This window comes from Asterias rubens, chromosome 22 (assembly GCF_902459465.1).
Source record: "Asterias rubens chromosome 22, eAstRub1.3, whole genome shotgun sequence".
Classification (NCBI taxonomy): domain Eukaryota; kingdom Metazoa; phylum Echinodermata; class Asteroidea; order Forcipulatida; family Asteriidae; genus Asterias; species Asterias rubens.
Window position 1 is genome coordinate 5,176,800 of NC_047083.1, and position 24,537 is coordinate 5,201,336.

Sequence of the window (24,537 nt, forward strand, 5' to 3'; positions counted from 1 at the left end):
ATGGATGAGTTTATCACCGAGAGAGTCTTGACCACTCCGCCGGGTAACGGCACGGTAGACCCGGGTGTCTCCACTGAGACAAGCGCGCTAGACACCCCCGGCCATCACACTGTTCGGGCGGTACTAATCTCCTTCTTCGTTCTGTCCATGGCGTGGGGCAACGTTGGTAACCCATTCGTCATGGCGACCATTCTAACACAACGAAAGATCAGACAGAATGTGGCGAATGTCTTCATCTTCAATTTAGCGATTGCCGATTTTTGTGTGACGTCGTTTGTGGATTTGTCTTATGTACTCGGTGAGTGGCTTGAACGTTATTCGTTTTGGGTTATTGTCTGTCTATTTTTATATATAGAAGAGTTTGCGATAATACTATGTAATGACTATCTCTAAATGAGTTGGGGTGGTTCTGAAAAGAACCGTTGGTTTAACTCGACGTTTCGATCAGTATGCTTTGATCGTCTTCTGGAGAATAGTCATTACATGGTGTTACCACAAACTTTTCCACCATGCAAAGTTTCAAATCCTACCTATTTTTATATAGTTATATTTTAACATTTTGAAACAAATTACATGCAGGGTAAATCAACGTGAAAAAAATGGTTAAATATTTACGTCGCAAATGTTCTGGACCTGTTGGGTTACAACGCACCCATTGTTGTCAGCACATGTTGAGAGAAGTTGTTTTGTTATAAGATTTTAAGCTGGTTTAATTTTGTTTGTATTTTATTTTCAACAATAGCAATGTGTGTTGTTTAAAAGTCCAGGTATTGCCTGAGTTAATTTACTAATTTCGTTGCTTAAAGACACTAGACACTAATGGCATTTGTCGAAGACCAGTCTTCTTAATACTTGGTGTATCCCAATATGTTGCATAAAATAACAAAAAACAACCCTTGTCACACAAAGTTGTGTGCTTTCATCAGATGTTTGATTTCGAAACCTCAAAATCTAATTCTGAGGTCTCGAAATCAAACTCGTGGAAAATTCCTTCTTTCTCTAAAACTACGTTTCTTCAGAGGGAGCGTTTCTCACAATGTTTTATACCATCAACAGCTCTCCATTACTCGTTACCAAGTAAGTTTTTATGCTAACAATTATTTTGAGTAGTTACCAATAGTATCCACTGCCTAAAGGAAATCAATGTGTGGTGAAGAAGTTTCAAAGTAGTGGTTTAAACCCGCCGAGGCCTAGTTCTCGATAGTTTCACCGAGACGAAGTCTGGTTCTCGATAGTTTCGACGAGACGAAACCATTTCCAAAAAGTGCATGGACCTGGCGAATCATTTTCACTGATACCCTACACTGAGCCATTCCATTTAAGTGCGGGGGGGGGGAGTCTCAAATTGTGTTTGTGTTATACACATTATTAATACATATCAGCACTGAAAGCGGCCCTGACTGTAGGGTTTTGAAATAGACTGATGGTCAAAACAAAGCTAGCGCTTCTCTTCATTGAATCTATACACGTAGTGACTATGCTACACCGGTATTCTGAACAGATTGAACTGTTTGTTTAAAGTCACCTGGAAGTGGTATTTTTTCAAAATAAAGCTTTTGTCACTAATATTTGTGTTTTGATGAGTGGAATGTGAATAAACAGTTGACTAAAGTTTTAAAAAATCAGTTCTTATGTTATTTACAAATTTAAGAGTAGACCCCGACCCGGAAGGGCGCTGTTCGTGACGTCAATCGAGGCAGAATTTTGTCTGTAATGCGTAGAGTAAACACAATTGCAAAGTACATGTACTTGACGTACATGTACTTTACACGTGTGTTTACTATACGCATTGCAGGCAAAGTCTGCCTCGATTGACGTCACAAAAGGGGTAGGCGGAGTCAGCCCCCCAAACAACTTTATATATTTTTTAAACATATAAATCGTGACAAACAATTACTAAAAAAAATGTTGTATTGTTCGTAAGCATATACTCTTATGTTTGAAAGAAAAACAATCTATTTCCAGGTGACTTTAAAGGCAACGTTGCCTTGGATCGGTCGAGTTGGTCTTTGAAATGCGTTTGTAACCGTTTGTTATAAAATACATATGGTTGGAAAACATGTTGTGTAGAATACAATGATCCACACAAACATGCCTCGAAAATGCACGGTTTTCATTTTACCTCGTCGACTAACACGATCGGCCATTTATGGGCGTCAATGGAGTCAAATAATTGACTCCCATAAAATTGCCGACCGTGTCAGTTTGCAAAGTAAAAGGAAAACCATGCAATTTCAGGACAAATTTGTGTGGATCATTGTATTCTACTTTTAAAACATCTCTCCAACCATGTGTCCACATAGTGTCCAATGTGTGGACACTATTGGTAATTACTCAAAATAATTATTAGCATAAAACCTTTCTTGGTGATGAGTATGGGGAGAGGTTGATGGCGTGTGAGAAACGGCTAAGTGCCATAGTTTTCGAGAAAGAAAGAATTTTCCACGAATTTGATTTCGAGACCTCTTTTTAGAACTTGAGGTCTCAAAACCAACCATCTTAACGCACACAACTTCGTGTGACAAGGGTTTTTTTTTTTAATACACCAAATATGAAGGCTAGTCTTTGAAGATTACCAATATAGTGTCCCCCTCCGTTTAAGAAGCAGCCCCCCCCCCCACATGCAATGGTTCCAGAGAGAACCACTGACAGCTATCAGCTATAAGAGGAATGACGCTTCAATTCTCTCTCAGGACAAAAAATCACAATATATTGACATCACATTCGAGCACAGAGCCACAAATGGATTTGCAACCCACCCGCTCATTGAGAGCACCAATGCTTTTAGGAGAGTATAACAATTCAGGATTCAATAATCAATATGTCTGAAATCTCCAACTGCAAACGTAATCCAATTCATCACGGTAACCGACTCCCATAAACATGCTGTCCTCACTCATAGTCACGAAACATCACAGCATCAAGAATCTTTCACAACACCCGTTTCCCCGGATGTCTCATTTAAAATCCGGACATGAACAATGCCATTATCTCTATTTATTTATTCATTCATTCAGTCTGTCAAAACCATTTTTTTTAAACCAGTACCAAATACTCGAATTGTATAAAAACACTACGAAAGTAGAGACCTAAACAGAAGCATAAAGGGATTGCCCAAAAGCGAACCAAATCGCCACCCAAAAGAGCAATCCCTTTAAAGGCAGTGTACATTATTGGTTAATATTTAAAATAATTATAAGCATAAAACCTTTCATGGTAACGAGTAATGGGGAGAGGCTGATAAAACATTGTGAATTAACGTAGTTTTTGAGAAAGAAGTAATTTTCCACGAATTTGATGTCGAGACATAACTAAAATGTCTTGAAATCAAGCATCTGAAAGCACACAACTTAGTGTGAAAAGAGTATTTTTTCTTTCATTATTATCGACGACGACCAAATTGAGCTCAAATTTGCTCAGGTTTGTTTTTTACGCATATGTTGAGATACACCTGTTGAGAAGACTGGTCTTTGACAATATCCAATGTCTGTAAATATAAAAAATATGTAACATAACAACAAGCATTCAAAGAGGGGAAACTGTTCATAAATCAAAATGGACAATTACAAATGTTTGCAAGAGAGCATTTCATTTGTTTTCAAACAAAGAAACATTGGTATATCTCAGTATATATAGCTTTCTTTATGATGACTGCTTTGTTAGGTATGTCATTTTTGGGGGTTCATTTTAGGCGTTGTAAACTGTTTGTAAGTTTTCTTTAATTGTTCTTATTTGGACGTCCTCTGTTTGTCCTTTTTTTATTTTATTTTTTTACTCTTTCTGTCAGCAGGCTGATTGCTACAAGCCTCGGCTTATCAAATCAACCTCCATACTGTCTCTGTTTGTCTATTTGTCAAGTTTTTGTTTGTCCGTTTTTCTTTTCTTTGTTTGTCTGTTTGTCTTGTCTTGTTATTTTGAGCATATGTTGAGATACACCAAGTGAGAAGACTTGTCTTTGACACTTACCAATAGTGTCCATTGTCTTTAAATCTGAGAAATTATTAATGCATGAATCGTTTCTAAGATGAGGGTTGGTGACCGTTCGCAATTGCTTAAGTCACCGGATTCGATGTTATTGTGAAAAATACCTTGAGTTTTATTAGTTACATATAAGCCTTGGCAACTAGTGCATTTTATAGCCGCGACTACTGATTGCTTAAAGGCAGTGAACATTGTTGGTAATTACTCAAAATAATTATGAGCATACAAACTTATTGGTAACGAGTAGTGGGGAACTGTTGATAGTATAAAACATTGTGAGAAAGGGCTCACACTGAAGTACTGTAGTTTTCGAGAAAGAAGTATTTTTCCACGAATTCGATTTCGAGATCTCAGATTTAGAATTTGAGGTCTTGAAATCAAGCATCTGAAAGCACACAACGATCGTGTGACAAGAGTGTTTTTTCTTTCATTATTACCTTGCAACTTCGATGACCGATTGAGCTCAAATTTTCACAGGTTTGTTGTTTTATGTATATGTTGAAATACACCAAATGACAAGACTGGCCTTAGACAATTACCAATAGTGTCCGATGTCTTTAAGCAAGTTGAGACTATCGTTGTTCAATTACTCGGTCTATCATGCCGTCACGACTACAACAAAAATTGTCGCGACTACCTGTTTGGTGAACCAATTGTGTCGCTCACAACGCTTCACGACACACAACATAATTTACCTATAAGAATATTACATAATTATTTTTTTGCTAACAAAACAGTTGCTGGCAGTGTAAGCACTTTAATACGTTATCCACTATATACATAAACCGACAAACCTGCATAAGTTTGAGATCGATCAGCCATCTGGGTCACGAGAGAATAGTGAAAAAAACGATTGAAAATTTTGGATTGCATCGATGCCAAAATAAAAGTGAATAAAACGCTCACTGAGCGATAAACTCCAAACGCGAAGTTAAATTATTTATTTCTCATCAAATAATATGACATTTCAGACAGAAATATTTCAAGGGATGTTTTCTACTATCGTCATCATTAAACAGTGTAAGTTTTATGTAAATCTGTGATCTTCACGATTTTTGTTTTTTACCAATTCTGTAACGTTCCTTTAAGAAATACAATCATACATCAGTTACAAAATCCTTTAATCCTTTCAGCGCAAATTTGTATAATACACTGTGTTGGAAAATAACAATTAGTCGCGACTATAGTCGAGTATTAAATAAATTTAACTTCGTCGCCCAGGCCTAGAGTTTGATTTGTTTTTCTTCTCCGTTATATTTAGTATCATCACAATGAATTCAAACAGGTGGTCCTTATGCCAAAATCGCTTCATTGTACAAAGTTGGGAACAAAGTTAAACACCCAAATAAAATACAACAGCAAGAGTAAAGTGGCTGTAGAAATACACGTTCCAATTGAACAATTGGTCGTCCGAAACTAGAAAAACGGAAACATGCTGATTTGCACAATAACTAGACAATATTTATTCAGCTGAAACCTACACACGTCTGTGTTTGGGGCTACATTTAGGTCCGGACTAAATTTAGGGCTCGGGCTACATTATGGTGCCGCACACACGTCACTTGTTTGTGTCTTCACAAATAATGTTGCCAATAAACTAGCATAACGTTGACATAAACCAAACTAGAGATCCCACCTATACAGCCATTGGACACTTTCGGTAAACAGCATTGTCCAAGGCCCACACTTCGTGTATCACAACTATATAAAATTACAAACCTGTGAAAGTTTAGGCTCAACCAGTCATCGGAGTCGGGAGAAAATAAAGGGAATACCCACTCTTGTTTCCGCACGTTTCGCCGTGTCATGACAACTTAAACGAAGACAAATACATAATTATCTGTAAATTAAATCCTCTCTTCTTTAAATCATATTATTCACGACAAGTCAAACAATTCTTTTCTCGTTTTCTCGCCGAAATAATTTTCAAAATTTAATTTGTTTTTATAAATAATATTTTTCGCTGAAATAATTTATAAAATTTCTTTTTCATTTCGGAGTAATTCTGCCATTTATTTTCGATAAGAAATAATTTGTTTGTAAGAGAGACTTCCGGTAACACCCTGTGAATTTTGTCGGGGTATAAAATTGAGCCAGGACAAATTTAAAGGGTGGTTGAGTTTTTCTTTTATTCATTTAAACATGACTTTTTAAACCTGACTTTTTTTTTATTGTTTATTATTAAATGAGCAAGTATTTTAAAAATGGTTTTCAAGAGATTAAACGTTTGCATAAATGTGACGTCATGTCGGTAACCCGAGCCGTCGGGCCCCATGGCTGTGTGCATATAGAGACGTGTGCTGTGTGGCATGGTACCTATACTAGGCGCGTGTAGTTAGGGACCACACTCTTTTTGCCGACGATTATATTTGAATTCCCGACATGACGTCGATGGTAGGGGCGGTAATAATCCACTATTCGCTCATTACGCATGTCAGATATGTCGGGAATAAACAAACACATTTTATTGATGTTCAATACATTATATCAGAAATAAATGACAGTAGTTCACTGCAGCATCCCTTTAAAATAAATTCAACAAAACACAGAAAACCACAGAAACTGAAGTATTAATTACAACACTGAAGTACAGCGGCTAAAAGCCGAAATGTACAGTTTACATCAAAATTATAGTCATTACAAATATTGCTATATTAACAAACAAAACATAAAAATAATATCCAAAAATAATATAAACACACAGGCAAATCTGTGACAGAAACAAAAAAAACATTAAAAAGAGCACAACAACGTTTTGATTACGTTAGAAATCAACCATCGCTAAGGATCCAAAGAGCCTCGCCACACTGATAACGGTATTGAAGTGGGGGGGGGGGGGGGGGGGAGTAAACGAAAAAAAGAAAGAAAAAATCAATCTTTATTTTAGTAAACCCAAAATATCTATTGACATTACATTCAAAGACTCAGAATCACGCACACGTAAAACTCTTTATGGTTCGAGTCTAATTAATTGGTCTCGGAAGTTCGAAAACGAGCTAAACTTGCACAGTCAATTAACTTCACAGATGTGGAACATCAATACTAATAATTAAAACGACCAAAAAACCATGATTGAAGATAAACGAAAAGATTATCTGTACAGTGTTCGACAATACTAATAATTAAAAACACCCAAAGCCATGATTGAAGATAAACGAAGACATTAGCTGTACGGCGTTCGAGAAATGCCATGAAATATCATTTTAATTTTTTTTAAGATAAATGTATGTATCTTATCTAACAAATTCAGTGACTGAAACTAACACTAGAAATACTTCCGGGTAAGGATTTACCCGGATTCCGTAGTGGAGAACAACAAATTGCCACCGTATCTTAGTAAGACCATGACACCATGCGAATATTTTACGGCTCAGCTTACCGCCGAATTCTGCGCTTGTGATCACCATTCTAAACTTACTTGCGAGCGTCGAATTTCTGCGCTATAGTTGTGTAAACGTAGAATAAACGTGGAGTACGCACGCACACATGCCGAAATTCGCCGCTAACCCGTAAAATACGCTTGACGTAAGCACAGAATTCTCTGCTTCCGTATGCGCCGATTCTTTGCTTAATGCGTAAAGCAGAACGCTGAAGTTGAGGCCTCATCCGGGTCATTGTTGACCCGGAAGTTGTTAGAGTGACGACCTTTTAAGGTCACTCTACTAATTAATGAGCCACGTTTAGTTGACATGTTTAGACTCAACGTGTTGACGCATTGTGTCGAAACGTTGCGTCGACACGTTGAGTCGACTTGCGATCGCTATCCGTGCGTTAATTATACAACCCTTGGCGCTCCTACATAGCGATACCATACGAACGATGTTTTTCTAAAATTTACGGAATGTGTCTTTACTACCCGCATACATTATTGACATAAACTAGTATTACTTTTGTTCGAGTGACATATTATTACTTACTCGTTGCGGTATAAATATATATAAATAACGCAGTTGTTACATAATGCTCATGACATCCGGGGGGGGGGGGGGCGGGGGGCACTCCGAATGTTTTATTTACAGGTAGCAGAGCTAGATTTTTTGAAATTATAACACCTTTGACTCAATCTCAATGTAGGGCAAGCATTCACTCTTGAAGGTTCACATAACTTCCTTCGGGTTCGAAGCCTTTCCCAGTCATCTGAAAGCCCACACAAATCTTGTGCAACAGGGTTTTGTTTCCTAGAATTATTTTCGTGCAACTTTTGATGATATTTTGAGCCCAAGTGTTCACAGGTTTGTTATTTTATACATATGTTGGGATACACCAAGTGAGAAGACTGGTCTTTGACAATTACCAATACAGTGCCTTTAAAGAATTTGGGTACTTTTGTTTTAAATGTCCACAGATTTACACTAAACTTACTTGGTTTGAAGATAATGATAGTGGAAAGCTTCCCTTCAATTATTACTTACTGAGGTGCTGTAGTGTTTGAGAAATGAGTAAAACAATGTAATGAAAACACGTTTGTAAATGCTTAAAATAATTTTGGTCGCATGAGACGAAAATTATTTTCTTGACATTGTTTTACTCATAACCCAAAAACTAGAGCACCTCAGCACGTAACATTTTCAGGGAAGCTTTCTACTATCTTTATCTTCAAACTGTGTAAGTTTAGTGTAAATCTGTGGACATTGTGTTTCTTGTCCTACAAAAAGTACATACACCCTTTAAAAGCAATAGCATTTGTGTTGCCCATAATATAATTACTCGAAATGCACGTTTTCAATCCCACTGCAGAATTACCCCTTAAGGGCTTCATAAAACCGATTAGACCATCACGTTTAGTTGTGCTCATTACTTATAGTAAAAAGACTGTTGTTTTTATGTTTTTTTTTATATTGATAAGGGGTCTGGTTTTTCAGGGGTCTGATTTTAGACATCTTTTGATGACAGTTTTGTACTTTTGTTTTAACCTTGGCAGCCCCTGTACAACTTGTAACTTTTGTGTATGTCTAAAAATTTAAAATAAAATAAAATAAATAAATAAGTCTGGTCCGTCTCATTGATATTTTTGTCTACGCCGTGTCCAAGTCATTGTCTGTCTCGGGGAAATGTACAAAAGCAGCATGCTTAAAGGCAGTGGACATTATAGGCAATTACTCAAAATAATTATTAGCATAAAACCTTACTTGGTAACGAGTAATGGGGAGCTGTTGCTGGTATAACACTTTGTGGGAAACGGCTCCCTCTGAAGTGACGTAGTTGTCGAGAAGAAAGTTTTTTTTCACGGATTTGATGTCGAGACCTCATAATATTAGACTTTTGAGGTTTCGAAATCAAGAATCTGAAAGCACAAAACTTCGTGTTACAGGGGTGTTTTTTCTTGTATTATTATCTCTCAACTTCGACGACCGATGCATATGTTAATATAAACTAAGCGAGAAGACTGGTCTTTGACAATTACCAATATTATTGTCAATTGTCTTTAACCAATTCTCTGCATTTTATTATCTACGCTATACACTGTAGTTATCTTTGAAATGTCTAGACCTTTTATCGCTGTTGAGTTATGTGGTATCCATCTTTCATTATTATACCCATTGTTATCTGTTCTCAACTCTATGTTAAATTGTTAAACAAAAATACAAATGTGCATTGACTTGAAATAAACGACCTCTCTCATAGCTTTTTGTCACACAAATCTTCCAACACATTACACAACACATGAGACCTACGGCTTTACTTTCCATTCAAGTAATCTGAATCAATAATGGCTACTTGTCTTGTATAAAACCCTCCACTGGAGAGCCGCCGTCTGCATGACATGTTTTTGAAAAAGATTTCCATTAAAATTTTAACTACTTCATGCCTGAAGCCTTTTGTTAATATACAGGCATCTTAGAGCACAAGCATTGTGTACAAACAGGGTGTTTTTTTCCTTCTTCTTAAAGGCAGTGGACACTATTGGTAATTGCCAAAGTCCAGTCTTCTCACTTTGTGTATCTCAACATATGCATAAAATAACAAACCTGTGAAAGTTTGAGCTCAATAGGTCGTCGAAGTTGCGAAATAATAATGAAAAACAAAACAAACAAAAAACATGCTTGTCACACGAAGTTGTGTGCTTTCGTATGCTTGATTTCGAGACCTCAAATTCTAAATCTGAGGTCTCGAAATCAAGTGAAATATTACTTCTTTCTCGAAAACTACGTCACTTCAGAGAGAGCTGTTTCTCACAATGTTTTATAGTATCATCCTCCCTCCTCCCATTACTCGTTACCAAGAAAGGTTTTGTGCTACTAATTATTACTAACAGTTTCCACTGCCCGAATGTTTTTACCGCATCTTCGATGTGTAAGTGCCTTTGCTAGAATTACTCCAAAGACAAGTTTCTCATTCTCCATGCCAAATTTTCCATCACGATCAGTCTCCAAATACTGCAAGTAACCTTTTGTTTCGTCATTCTTCCAACACATTACACAACACACGAGTCATAAACGGCTTTAAATTTCATCCCGTCGTAAGCAATGGCCTGGAAGTGTCTTGCATAAACCCTTCCAGTGGAGTGCCGCCGTCAGCAAGACACATATTTATTATTTAAAATAGTTTTAAACGGACAAGTTTTAAACCATTTGTTATAAATGCATTACAATACATGTTTCCAACCATGTGTTTTAAAAGTAGAATATAATGATCCAAACAAATACGCCTAACACAATTTCGACACGTGTTTATTACTGATCCAAGGCTTTGTGAACGTCGATCGAGCTTATTTAGAAAGCGGCAATCAAAATAATTTACGGTGATTAGGGGTCTTTAAAATAATAATAACTCTTCGACCTTGCCAGTATTTCACAAGTAGCGTTTCTCCTTAAAGACAGTGGACACTATTGGTAATTGTCAAAGACCAATCTTCTCACTTGGTGTACCAGAATATATGCATAAAATAACAAACCCGGGGAAATTTGAGCTCGATTGGTCGTCGGAGTTGCGAGATAACTATGAAAGAAAAAACACCCTTGTCACACGAAGTTGTGTGCTTTTAGATGCTTGATTTCGAGACCTCAAATTCTAAACTTGAGGTCTCGAAATCAAACTCGTGGAAAACTACTTCTTTCTCGAAAACTATGTGACTTTAGAGGGAGTCGTTTCTCACAATGTTTTATACCATCAACCTCTCCCCATTACTCGTCACCAAGTGAGGTTTTATGCTGATAATATTTTTTAGTAATTACCAATAGTGTCCACTGCCTTTAAAATGGACGCGTTGCCTTGGATCTGACAAATTAGCCCAAGTAAAGGCATTTCAACACATTTCCTCTCTGTTATCATACTGGTTTCAATGACTTTTAAATGGTCTGCTTATTGTCAATTGTCATATTATCTTCATAACTCTTAAAATAATATTGTCTATTTTAAGCCATAATAATTATTTTGTTAATGGAGCTTGCCAACTCAGTTTTTGTATTAATTAAATGGAAATGAATAATGGTGAGAGAAATGTTTGAAAGTGGAATTAAAACGATTCACACGTAAATGCCTATAGATCCAAGGCAACGTGTCCCTGTACTGGCATGGCATTGTATAGTCAAGTACATGTTAGTCGAGTATTAAAGTCACCTGGAAGTGGTATTTTTTCAAAATAAAGCTTTTGTCACTAATATATGTGTTTTGATAAGTGGAATGTGAATAAACAGTTAACTAAGGTTTTAAAAAATCAGTTCTTATGTTATTTACAAATTTAAGAGTAGACCCCGACCCGAGAGGGCGCTGTTCGTGACGTCAATCGAGGCAGACTTTGCCTGTAATGCGTAGAGTAAACACAATTGCAAAGTACATGTACGGACCAAGTCGTGAGTTTGTACGTTTCAAAAAGAATATTTTGTGTTTTTTTTTCCGGCAATGCCGACTAGGTGTATTGCTGCTGAATGCAGAAAAACACTTTTTGAAATGTACCAACTCACGACTTGGACGTACATGTACTTTGCACGTGTGTTTACTATACGCATTGCAGGCAAAATCTGCCTCGATTGACGTCACAAAAGGGGTAGGCGGAGTCAGCCTCCCAAACAACTTTATATATTTTTTAAACATATAAATCGTGACAAACAATTAACTAAAAAGAATGTTTTATTGTTCGTAAGCATAAACTCTTATGTTTGAAAGAAGAAAACAAATCTATTTCAAGGTGACTTTAAGTATATTGGGCCATCAAGTACTAATTGTTTTGTATAGTTAATGTTTGTAACCTTATTCAATGCCATCTGTCTATATTTATCTTTTAAAAGTGCTTATTGAATTTGTTGAATAATCAACCTCTAAATGGTAAGTTTTTAATGAGGGAATCTATGTGTGGTGAAGAAGTTTTCAACTAGTGGTTTAATCCCAACGAGGCCTGGTTCTTGATAATTTTACCGAGACGAATTCGAGGTAAATTATACAGAACAAAGCCCGGCGGGTTTAAACCACTAGTTGAAAACCGATTCAACACACTTTGAATGAGGCCTTATGACCCAGATGATGTTTAAAGGCACTGGACACTATTGGTAATTACTTAAAATAATTGTCAGCGAAAATAACTTACGAGCAATGAAGAGCTGTTGTAAGAATGGAACATGTTCTCATTTTGTGTATCTTAAATTTTTCGTACAATATTCAAATCTGTGGGAATTTGTGCTCGATTGGTAAGTTGCAAGAGAACAAATAATGAAAGAAAAACACACTTTTGTCGCACTAATTGTTTACTTTCATATGCATTTAAAAATAAACTTCGGGCCTGAAGTATTTGATTATTTTAATGAGAAAATACCTCTTTCTCAAGAAACTACGTTACTTCAGAGGGAGCCGTTTCTCGCAATACTAAAACAGCTCTCCATTGCTCGTTTCAAGTAAATTACTTTGATTAATATAAATAATTAACATAATTTATTGCCGATGCCATCTTAAGTTTTTGTTTTAATTCTTTGCAGGAAATATTCAGCCCAGGTGGTTGAAGGAAAGCGATTTATTTTGTGGGTTCTCTGCGTCGATCTGTATAATCAGTTGCACATGTTCACTATGGAGCATTACTGCTATTAGCGTTAACCGTTATGTGTGCGTCACAAAGGGAGTCATTTATCACAAGGTATGGCATTAAAGGCAGTGGACACTATTGGTAATTGTCAAAGACTAGCCTTCACAGTTGGTGTATCTCAACATTTGCAAAAAACAACAAACATGTGAAAATTTGAGCTCAATTGGTCATCGAACTTGCGCGATAATAATGCAAGAAAAAACACCATTGTCACACGAAGTTGTGTGCGTTTAGATGGTTGATTTCGAGACCTCAAGTTCCAAAACTGAGGTCTCGAAACCAAATTCGTCGAAAATAACTTTCTTTCCATGAAAACTATGGCACTTCAGAGGCAGCCGTTTCTTACAATGTTTTATACCATCAACCTCTCCCCATTACTCGTCACCAAGAAAGGTTTTATGATAATAATTATTTTGAGTAACTACCAATAGTATCCACTGTCTTTAAGGCATTGTACACTATTGGTAATTACTCAAATACGTTTTTAGCATAACATCTTACTTGGTAACGAGTAGTGGGGCGAGGTTGATATAAAACATTGCGAGAAACGGATCCTTCTGAAGTGACGTATAGTTTTCGAGAAAGAAGTAATTTTCCACGAATTTGATGTCAAAACCTTAGAATTAGATTTCGAGGTCTCGAATTCAAGCATCTGGAAGCACACAACTTCGTGTGACAAGGTTCTTTTTTTTGGGGGGGGGGGAGGGGGCATTTTGTTGATATACACCAAGCGAGAAGACTGTCTTTGACAATAACCAAGTGTCCAGTGTCTTTAAGGCAGTGTCTATTAGGCACTTACAGTGTCTTTATTGTTAAAGGAACGTTACAGAATTGGTAAGAAACACAAATCGTGAAGATCACAGATTTACATAAAACTTACACGGTCTAATTTGATGATGATAATAGAAAACATCCCTTGAAATATTTCTGTCTGAAATTTCATATTTTATGATAAAAAAATTATCTAATTTCGCGTTTGGAGTTTATCGCTCAGTGAGCGTTTTATTCATTTTTGTTTTGGCATCGATGCAATGTAAAATTTGTAATCGGTTTTTCACTATTCTCTCGGGACCCATCAGAAGGTCGATCGATCTCAAACTTGTACAGGTTTGTCAGTTAATGTATATATGGTGTATTACATAAAGTGCTTATACTGCCAGCAACTGTTTTGCTTTCAAAACCAACCCTGAATGTTCCTTTAACATGATTTAACATAAACACTTTGGTTTGGTATGCGGGTGTTTTGTTATACTTAACTCAGCTTTCATATTGAGAATAACTGAAAACCATTACAGAAGTATGTTGTCTTTAAATGCACTGGACAACTGTTGGTCATTACTCAAAATAGTGTTCATCATACCAACCTATTTGGTAACGAGCAACGGAGAGCTGCCGGTTGATTGTATTGAGAATGAGGTAATTTCTAACTAACAAAATGAACAATAACATACTTAAGCTGAAGTATTTTATCATGCATTCGACAACACACAATAAACTGTGCACCAAGGCTGTTTCTCTTAATTTGCAATGACCCATTGAGCCCAAGTTTTCTGGATGATTGGTTTTTATGTTTGGAATAATATAACACACTAGTTATACTAAAGACGGCAATATGAAGAAAATTCTATGACATCAAAAGTCCTGCCATTGACTCAATAAACCGTAGTCAATTATTAGTTTTATGTATGTAGACCTACACAACGATATTGTCAAGGCTGTTATTTTTAAGGTAATAAGCTAAAAACGTAGACAATAGAAAAATAAAACATGTGACGGGCGTAGGCTGATATAGACAAAGGGGTAACTCCACTCAAAGTACAACGACAGTTGGAGTTTAAAAATCAACGACTGATGTAATGTGGAGCGACACTTAGTTGCTTTTCTAAAAGGAACATTACAGAATTGGTAAGACAAAAATTCGTCTTAAGATCGCAGATTTACATTAAACTTACACGGTCTAATGATGATGATAGTACGAAACATCATTTGAAATATTTCTGTCTGAAATGTCATTTGATGAGATATAAATAACAATTAATTCTCGTTTGGATTTTATCGCTCAGAGAGCGGTTCGATATTATTTTGTTTATCTATAGCATGCTACGTTCTATCGATTCGTGACCCAGATGGCCGATCGATCTTTAAACTCTATGTTATGGTGGGTTACATGAAGCGCTTACATCGTCAGTAAAAAAAAAAAACAATTCTGTAATGTTACTTCCCCCCCCCCCCCAAAAAAAAAAAAAAAAAAAAACATGGGGGATTTCCAATAATACAATTGTTAATTCCTTAAAAGTGTTAAACCTACATTCATAAATACCTTCGTCTCGGTAAAATTATCAAGAACCAGGCCTCGTTGGGATAAACCATCAGTTGAAAACCTCTTCACCACACATTGATTCCCTTATAATACTTCTATCCCACAGATCTACACCCGTCGAAACACGCTCCTAATGGCAGCTTTTCTCTGGATCCTTTGTTTCTTGATCGACTTTCCCAACCTCGTTGGTCTAGGCAAACACATCTTCGACGTTAAGAAACGAGGCTGCTCATTCGACAGACTGGGATATTACGGCTACACCCTCTATTTCATCGGGATGGGCGTGGCTACCCCCATGAGCATCGTGGTCTTCTGTTACCTTAAAATATTCCTCTTTGTTCGAGCACATCATATCAAGGTGGAGTACTGATTCATAATCATTAATTCTTAATTCCATCTGACATACAATCCATTGATATTATTTTAACGGCCGTGGACACTATTGGTAATTACTCAAAATAATTGTTTGCAAGAAACCTTTCTTGGTAACGAGTAATGGGAAAATGTTGATAGTATAAAATAGTGTGAGAAACAGCTCCCTCTGAAGTAACGTAGTTTTTGAGAAAGAGGTAATTTACAACAACTTTGATTTTGAGACCTCAGGTTTAAATTTTAGGTCATGAAATCAAGCATCTAATGAAAGCACACAATTTAGTGTGACAAGTGTTTTTTTTTTCTCCATTGTTATCTTGCAACTCGACGACCAATTGAACTAAAACTTGTACAGGTTTGTTATTTTATGCATATGTTGCGATGCACCTAGTATGAGAAGAGTGGTCTTTGACTATTACCGATGGTGTCCAGTGTCTTTAAGCAAAAAGTGAAGACTTTTGATTTTAGTTTTGCTTGTATGAAAATGTGCTTGCATTAATATGTATTTCTACTAGTATGCAATATCTTGTTGTAATGCGCAATATAAACCAGTTATTAATCTACTAAAAGTTGTTTCCCTTTTATTATAAAAGGGTAAACTATTGGCATTGGACACTATTGGTAGTTGCTCGAATGAATTGTTAGCATCAAATTATCATTGACATTATTTACATACGTTTTCAGAGTAAATACCAAAACGTATACAGACTCTTTAATAATATACTATTTTGTATCTTCTATCACAAACACTATCCAAGTTTGTTCCGCCCAGATGCGAGATGTTTATTAATCAAAATACAGAATGTACCATTGACCTGTTAGGAATGCAGCCTTCACATAAACTATGGGCTGAAGGCCCGTTTCATACATCCTGCGTTTCGAGAATGCCAATCATCCTTTGACGTCACATGGCTTCTTTTTGCCGCGAATGATTCATAGAAGTTGAAACACAGTTCAACTCTTGCAAATTATTAAATTGATAATCGGTATTATACGCATGGAGGTATGAACCGACCTTTATAGGCAGTGGATACTATTGCTAATTACTCAAAATAATTATTAGTATAAAACCTTTCTTGGTAACGAGTAATGGAGAGAGGTTGATAGTATAAAACATTGTGAGAAACGGCTCCCTCTGAAGTGCCATAGTTTTCGAGAAAGAAGTAATTTTCCATGAATTTGATTTCGAGACGTCAGATTTAGAACTTGAGGTCTCGAAATCAAGAATCTAAACGCACACAACTTCGTAGGACAAGGGTGTTTTCTTCTTTCATTATTATCTCGCAACTTTGATGACCGATTGAGCTCAAATTTTTCACAGGTTTGTTATTTTATGCATATGTTGAGATACACCAACTGTGAAGGCCAGTCTTTGACAATTACCAATAGTGTCCGCTGCCTTTAACCAGTATTCGCTGGAGTTGATATTATAAAACATAGTGAGAAACGTCCCCCTCTACAAGTAACGCAGTTTTCGAGAAAGAAGTAATTTTCCCCGAATGTGATTTCGAGTCCTCAGAATTAGATTTTGAGGTCCCGAAATCAAGCATCTGAAAGCACACAACTTCATGTGACGAGGGTGTTTTTTCTCGCACCTTCGACGACCAATTTAGTTCAAATTTTCGCAGGTTCTGTTATTTTGTGCATGAAATTATGTTGAGATACACCATGTGAGAAGACTGGTCTTTGACAATTACCAGAAGAGGCCAGTGCCTTTAAAGTCACCTGGAAGTGGTATTTTGTCAAGATAAAGCTTTTGTCACTAAAATGTGTTTTGATGAGTAGAATATGAATAAACAGTTAACTAAGGTTCTAAAAATTTAGTTTTCATGTTACTAAAAAAATTAAAAGTAGGCCCGACCCGAGAGTGCGCTGTTCGTGACGTCAATCTAGGCGCGATATTTGAAGCACGGCGGCTCGAAGTGTTTGCTGCACAGCGCTGGAAAAGACGTCGGACCGGACCACTTTGCAAACTGACCCCATTTTTAGTTGTTTTGCTGCCTCAAGCAACAATACATCAGCAGCAATACACGTGGTCGACATTGCCGGAAAAATGCAAGAAATAAACCTTTTTTCGAAACGTACAAACTTAAGACTAGGACTTGCATGTACTTGCACGTACGTGTGTTCAATGTTCGATTGACGTCACAAAAGGGGTAGGCGGAGTCACCCCCAAAACAACTTTGTATATTTTTTAAACATATAAATCGTTCCAAACAATTACTCAACAAATTATTTTATTGTTCATTAACATATACTCTAATGTTTGAAGAAAAAACAAATTCTTTTTCTAGGTGACTTTAATGTCTGCCTGTCATGGAGTGCGTTTTGGCGACCCCAACCATAAACTGTTTCGGTTGTTGGTCGTTGGTTCTGCTGTTCAGACTGAACGATAACCGAGTTGTGAGCTGGGTTACCGTTTTGGTTATGACGTCAGAAACAGTTTTTGGTTGGGGTCGCCAAAACGCACTCCTTATGTCCACAGAGATCAGTATCAATCAACCATAGCAAGAGGAAATTAACTTGGAACATGGCACTAAAAAAAAAAAAAAAATGCTAATTGTGCCTAAAAACCACGGCAAGGTCACTCTTAATGAGCGCTTGACTTTCGGTCCATCTTGAGAGTGGATAGTTATAGTTTCTAAATTAAGGGGGAATTTTCTGTCTGAGCTATGCCCCTGGCTGGTTGACCACCTGGTGAAGCTTGGGCGCGAAGTGACAACTAATGATTAAATCTACTTAAAGTTATGTGTGTAATAATTTACAAAGGGTTTTGGAAATGGTATTTTTTTGTTCGACACAAATCACAGTGTCCGCAGATTAACATTAAACTCACACTGAAGATAATGACGATAGAAATGATAAATGTTCCGAACACAATGTTTGTCGCAGGAGACGAAAATTGCGTGTATAACATATTTTACGCTAAACTACAACACAACAGAAGTTTGATGAAGACATTCACATCGAAACGTCGAGTCATTCACTCCAATAGTCTAGATCACATCATTGGCAGATAGTTCATAGTTTTCAAGTTGTAACCGCAACTTCGTAGCTCCCCCAAATGCAGAATTTCAAACCCAATGTTTGTTTCTTATTTTAAATTCTACTTAAAACGTTGTCCTTTATCAGATTCAAGCCTGGAAATCTGGGGCGCCCTCTGACGGCCATTCTCCCATAGATGGAGGCAAGAAGATTGACACTCGACTCTTACGGACCGTCGCCATTATCTTCATTGTCTTCTTACTGTGCTGGACGCCATACACCATTATCGTCTTGTCCGATTTGCATAATACGTACCCGGATGAGCTATACGTAGCTGCGATTATAATGGCACATGCAAACTCGAGTATGAACAGGTAGGTTTGTGCAGGTAGGATTTGAAACTTTGCATGGTGGAAATGCGATATAGAAAGGTTTGCGGTAACACCATGTAATGACTATCTCTAATGATGGACTCTGGTGTTGCATGCTGCTTAAGTACTGCATCACCGATCATTTCTATATAGGTTTGTGCACCTTAAAGGGACACTGTTGGTAATCGTCAAAGAGCAGTCTTCTAACTGGGTGTATTTCAATCATATGCATAAAATAACAAAATTGTGAAAACTCAGTTGGTCGTCGAAATTGCGAGAGAATAATGAAAGAAAAAACACCCTTGTCACACGAAGTTGTGTGCTTTCAAATGCTCGATTTCGAGACCTCAAAATCTAATTTTGAGATTTCGAAATCAAATCGGTGGAAAATTACTTCTTTCTCAAAATCTACGTTACTTCAGTGGATCCGTTTCTCTCAATGTTTTATACTATCAACAGCTCTCAATTGCTCGACCAAGTAAGATTTTACGCCAATACTTTGAGTAGCTACAAATTGTGTCAAGTGTCTTATAACTCGTCATTTTACATTCGATCTGGTCGCCGACAACATACTGCGTTCTTGCCATTAGATGATTTTTAACGATGTAATTTAAAGTGCGTGTAGGCTACATACGCCCCTCTATTATTATTACTTAACGGTACTCTAATTCCAAAAGGCCAGCGGTTCGAACACGTCAACAATTCTGTCAGAGATTGAAGGGCTCGATATTAAAATCTTCAATGTTTGTTTAACATTGCACGTTTTTCAATTTAGCTGCTACGTGCGTGCAACATTCTTTGACAATTTATTAGATTGGTTAAAGGCGATGGATACTATTGGTAACCACTCAAAATAATTATTAGCATGAAACCCAACTTGGTACCGAGTAATGGGGAGAGGTTGATATTAAGTTTATTTCATCCGTATCTCGCAACTTTGACGACCAAAGCAGCTCCAATTTTCGCAGGTTTGTTAAAATGAATCCCCGCTACAAGCTTTGTAATATGCTTTACGTAAGGTCACAACTCGACTACTTGACTATTCGCACCTCAAACCCAACTATGGCACTTGTCGCGACTAATTTTTGATTCTCAAGAATTGTGGCTATTTCTGCCGCAAGCAAGCACAATATTAATTATGTTGTTGTGAGCACGGTTCATACTTCCTGCTAATGCGAATTAAGTTTTCAAGCCAAGGTGCTATTTTCGCAGCGAAAGTTTCGCAGGAGTTGAGCACAAGTCAACTAAAATTTGTTTCGAATTTGTGTCGTCAAAATTCGTAGCATTCGCATTAGCAGGAATTAATATAAATACCTTGTACAGTTTCCAGTCTATGATTGGTCAAAACCCGATCACGTGGAGATGTAATATCGGATGATAGGTGGTATATCGCCAGCTCAAAATCATTCTACAAACCTTTTTTTTATCTGTTATCTACGAAAGCCCATTAGTGCCCTCGCAAGTACATATTCAGCGATTCTTGTTTTGTTGAAGTACATATTCAGCGATTCTTGTTTTTTTAAAGTACATATTCAGCGATTCTTGTTTTTTTAAAGTACATATTTAGCGATTCTTGGTTTTTTTAAGTACATATTCAGCGATTCTTGTTTTTTTTAAGTACATATTCAGCGATTCTTGTTTTTTTTAAGTACATATTCAGCGATTCTTGGTTTTTTTAAGTACATATTTAGCGATTCTTGTTTTTTTGGAAGTACATATTCAGCGAATCTTGTTTTTTGGAAGTACATATTCAGCGATTCTTGTTTTTTGGAGGAGTACATATTCAGTAAATCTTGTTTTTTGGAAGTACATATTCAGCAAATCTTTTTTTTGGAAGTACATATTCAGTAAATCTTGTTTTTTGGAAGTACATATTCAGTAAATCTTGTTTTTTTGAAGTACATATTCAGCGATTCTTGTTTTTTTGAAGTACATATTCAGCGATTCTTGTTTTTTGGAGGAGTACATATTCAGTAAATCTTGTTTTTTGGAAGTACATGTTCAGTAAATCTTGTTTTTTTTTAGGTACATATTCAGCGAATCTTGTTTTTTGGAAGTACATATTCAGCGATTCTTGTTTTTTGGAGGAGTACATATTCAGTAAATCTTGTTTTTTGGAAGTACATATTCAGCAAATCTTTTTTTTGGAAGTACATATTCAGTAAATCTTGTTTTTTGGAAGTACATATTCAGTAAATCTTGTTTTTTTGAAGTACATATTCAGCGATTCTTGTTTTTTTGAAGTACATATTCAGCGATTCTTGTTTTTTGGAGGAGTACATATTCAGTAAATCTTGTTTTTTGGAAGTACATGTTCAGTAAATCTTGTTTTTTTTTAGGTACATATTCAGCGAATCTTGTTTTTTGGAAGTACATATTCAGCGATTCTTGTTTTTTGGAGGAGTACATATTCAGTAAATCTTGTTTTTTGGAAGTACATATTCAGCAAATCTTTTTTTTGGAAGTACATATTCAGTAAATCTTGTTTTTTGGAAGTACATATTCAGTAAATCTTGTTTTTTTGAAGTACATATTCAGCGATTCTTGTTTTTTTGAAGTACATATTCAGCGATTCTTGTTTTTTGGAGGAGTACATATTCAGTAAATCTTGTTTTTTGGAAGTACATGTTCAGTAAATCTTGTTTTTTTTTAGGTACATATTCAGCGATTCTTGTTTTTTTGAAGTACATATTCAGCGATTCATGTTTTTTTGAAGTACATATTCAGCGATTCTTGTTTTTTTGATGTACTTCCAAAAAACAAGAATCGCTGAATATGTACTTGCGATGGCACTAATGGGCTTTCGTAGTTATCCTTCTTCAGAATATATTATTAATTTCGAGCAATCCATTTAAAGGCAGTGGATACTATTGGTAATTACTCAAAATAATTATCATCATAAAACATTTCTTTATTACGAGTAATGGGGAGAGGTTGATAGTATAAAACATTGTGAGAAACAGCTCCCTATGAAGTGAGGTAGTTTTCGAGAAAGAAGTAATTTTCCACGAATTTGATTTCGAGTCCTCAAGATTAGAATTTGAGGTCTCGAAATCAAGCATCAGAAAGCACACAACTTCGTGTGACAAGGGTGTTTTTTCTTTCATTATTATCTCACAATTTTCACAGGTTTGTTATTTTATGCATACACCAACTGGGAAGACTAGTCTTTGACAATTACCAATAGTGTCCACTGTCTTTAAGTTTGAGCTCAATTCATTTGGTGGTTGAAGTTGCGAGATAACTACGAAAGAAAAAACACCCAAACTTGTCAAACGAAGTTTTGTGCTTTCAGATGCTTGATTTAGAGACCTCACACAACTCTGAGGTCTCGAAACCAAATTGCTGGAAAAATTACTTCTTTCTCGAAAACCACATTACTTCAAAGGGAGCTGTTTCTCAACACGTTTTATACTATCAAACCTCTTCCCATTACCAAGTATTGTTTTATGCCAATAATTATTTTGAGTATTTACCAATAGTGTCCACTGCATTTTAAAGGCAGTGGACACTATTGGTAATCACTCAAAATAATTATGAGCATAAAACCTTTCTTGGTGACCAGTAATGTGGAGAGGTTGATGGCAGGTATAAAACATTGTGAGAAACAGCTCCCTCTGAAGTGCCATAGTTTTCGAGAGAGAAGTAATTTTCCACGAATTTGATTTCGAGACCTCAAGTTTAGAACTTGAGGTCTCGAAATCAACTATCTAAACGCACACAACTTCGTGTGACAAGGGTGTTTTTCTTTCATTATAATCTCGCAAGTTTGATGACCGATTGAGCTCAAATTTTCACAGGTTCTGGCATTTTATGCATATGTTGAGACACACCAACTGTGAAGGCTAGTCTTTGACAATTACCAATAGTGTCCACTGCCTTTAAGCCCTAAATTCTACTACCGCGGAGTAAATTTTTTGGAATTCAGTAGATTTTCAAAGATAACTTGTTGCCTTTTTCGTAGTCCAGGAGTTTAATTTACTCTTCCATAAACAAAGATTATTCGTATTTATTTAACAGTGATCAGATAAGAAGTGTCAAGGCACTGGACACCTTTAGAAAATGCAAAGACCAGTCTTCCCACTTTGTGTATCTCAACATATGCATCAAATAACAAACCTGTAAAACTTATTTCGGGAAAAAAAGTTGGTCGTCGAATTGCGAGAGAGTTATGGGGAAAACAAAACATAATTGTCCCACAAGCTGTTTGCTTTCAGATGCTTGAATTCGAGACCTCAGCTGGGGTCTCGAATTCAAATCATATTATTTAAGTGAGAAATTACTTCTTTCTAAAAAAAACTACGTCAATTCTGAGTGAGTCGTTTCTAACAATGTTTGATACTATCAATAACTGTCTCGCTACCAAGTAAGGTTTTATGCTAATAACTGTTTTGAGTAATTACCAAAAGTGTTCACTGCCTTTTAACTGATTTGAACTTATGTCTCTTACAACTTTCTTCCCGTTTTCACCACAGTATTCTTTACGGTGTCACGAACAAAAACTTCAGAGACGGCTACAGGAAATTAATTCAAACGATGACGTGTGGACGAGCATGCGCATCTCGAGCCGACCGACAAGTGACGAACCCCAGCTCCACTGTGCAGAGAACAACGCGAGTCGAACGGAGGTAATAATTGTAGCCCGACTATTAGACTTGAGTCAGTCGACGTTATCAATCGTTGTACCGCGTAATGAGGGAAGGGACATACATTTGTAAATTTGTAAACAAAGTTTATAATACTACTATCTATTATTTATCGTTCATCATTGTAATTAAAATGTAGAGCTGATTTAATTGTTATTCATAATGTGACTTTTGGGAATCATCTCTAAGGAGTTCTGTGTGTGTGCCCCCCCCCCCCCCCGTTTTGTATGTATTTTGTTTAATGTTATTTGTTTGTAATTTGCTGTACTTTTGTGATAACATTTTATTGTTATTCGTGCCTTCGAACCTCCGGCCTCGGATGGTCTGGTTACACTATCCACTATTATATCATTTTTATTTATTGGTAAGTCTTCATTCTTATTTTTATTATTATTTTATAATTTAATTCTAAATATTTAGTTTTATTGTTTATTTTTAAGGGAGAGACTTTTGATTTATCGAACCCCTCATTTAGGCATTTTCTGAATCAGACTGGGAAATGACTTGCTTTAGCCATGTTTAACTCATGTTTTACCCATTTCACAAAAAAACTACAGCACTTCAGTAAGTAGCTATTTGAAGGGAAGCCTTCTACCATCACTGTCTTCAAACCGTGTTAGTTAAATGTAAATATATGGAAATTGTGTTTTATGCCCTTACAAAATTACTCGACCTCTTGAAAGGGTACGTACTTTTTCCTAACACAAAACACAATGTCCCCAGATAGACATTACACTTGCACAGTTTGAAGATTATGATAGTAGAAAGCTTCCCTTGAAATTATACTTACTGAGGTGTTGTGTTTTTTGAGAAAGGGGTAAAACTAATAATTTTCGTCTCAGTTTTAGC

General features: G+C 36.4%; 1 protein-coding gene across 1 annotated transcript; it reads left to right on the forward strand.

Annotated features, from left to right (window-relative positions):
• LOC117305418 (melatonin receptor type 1A-like) lies at positions 1-23,734 on the forward strand. The gene is made up of 5 exons (XM_033790288.1): positions 1-298; positions 12,891-13,045; positions 15,421-15,672; positions 18,819-19,045; positions 23,518-23,734. Exons 1-5 carry the CDS (start codon positions 1-3, stop codon positions 23,672-23,674), a joined length of 1,089 nt encoding a protein of 362 aa, XP_033646179.1. The 3' UTR covers positions 23,675-23,734.
• The last annotated feature ends 803 nt before the right edge of the window (positions 23,735-24,537 follow it).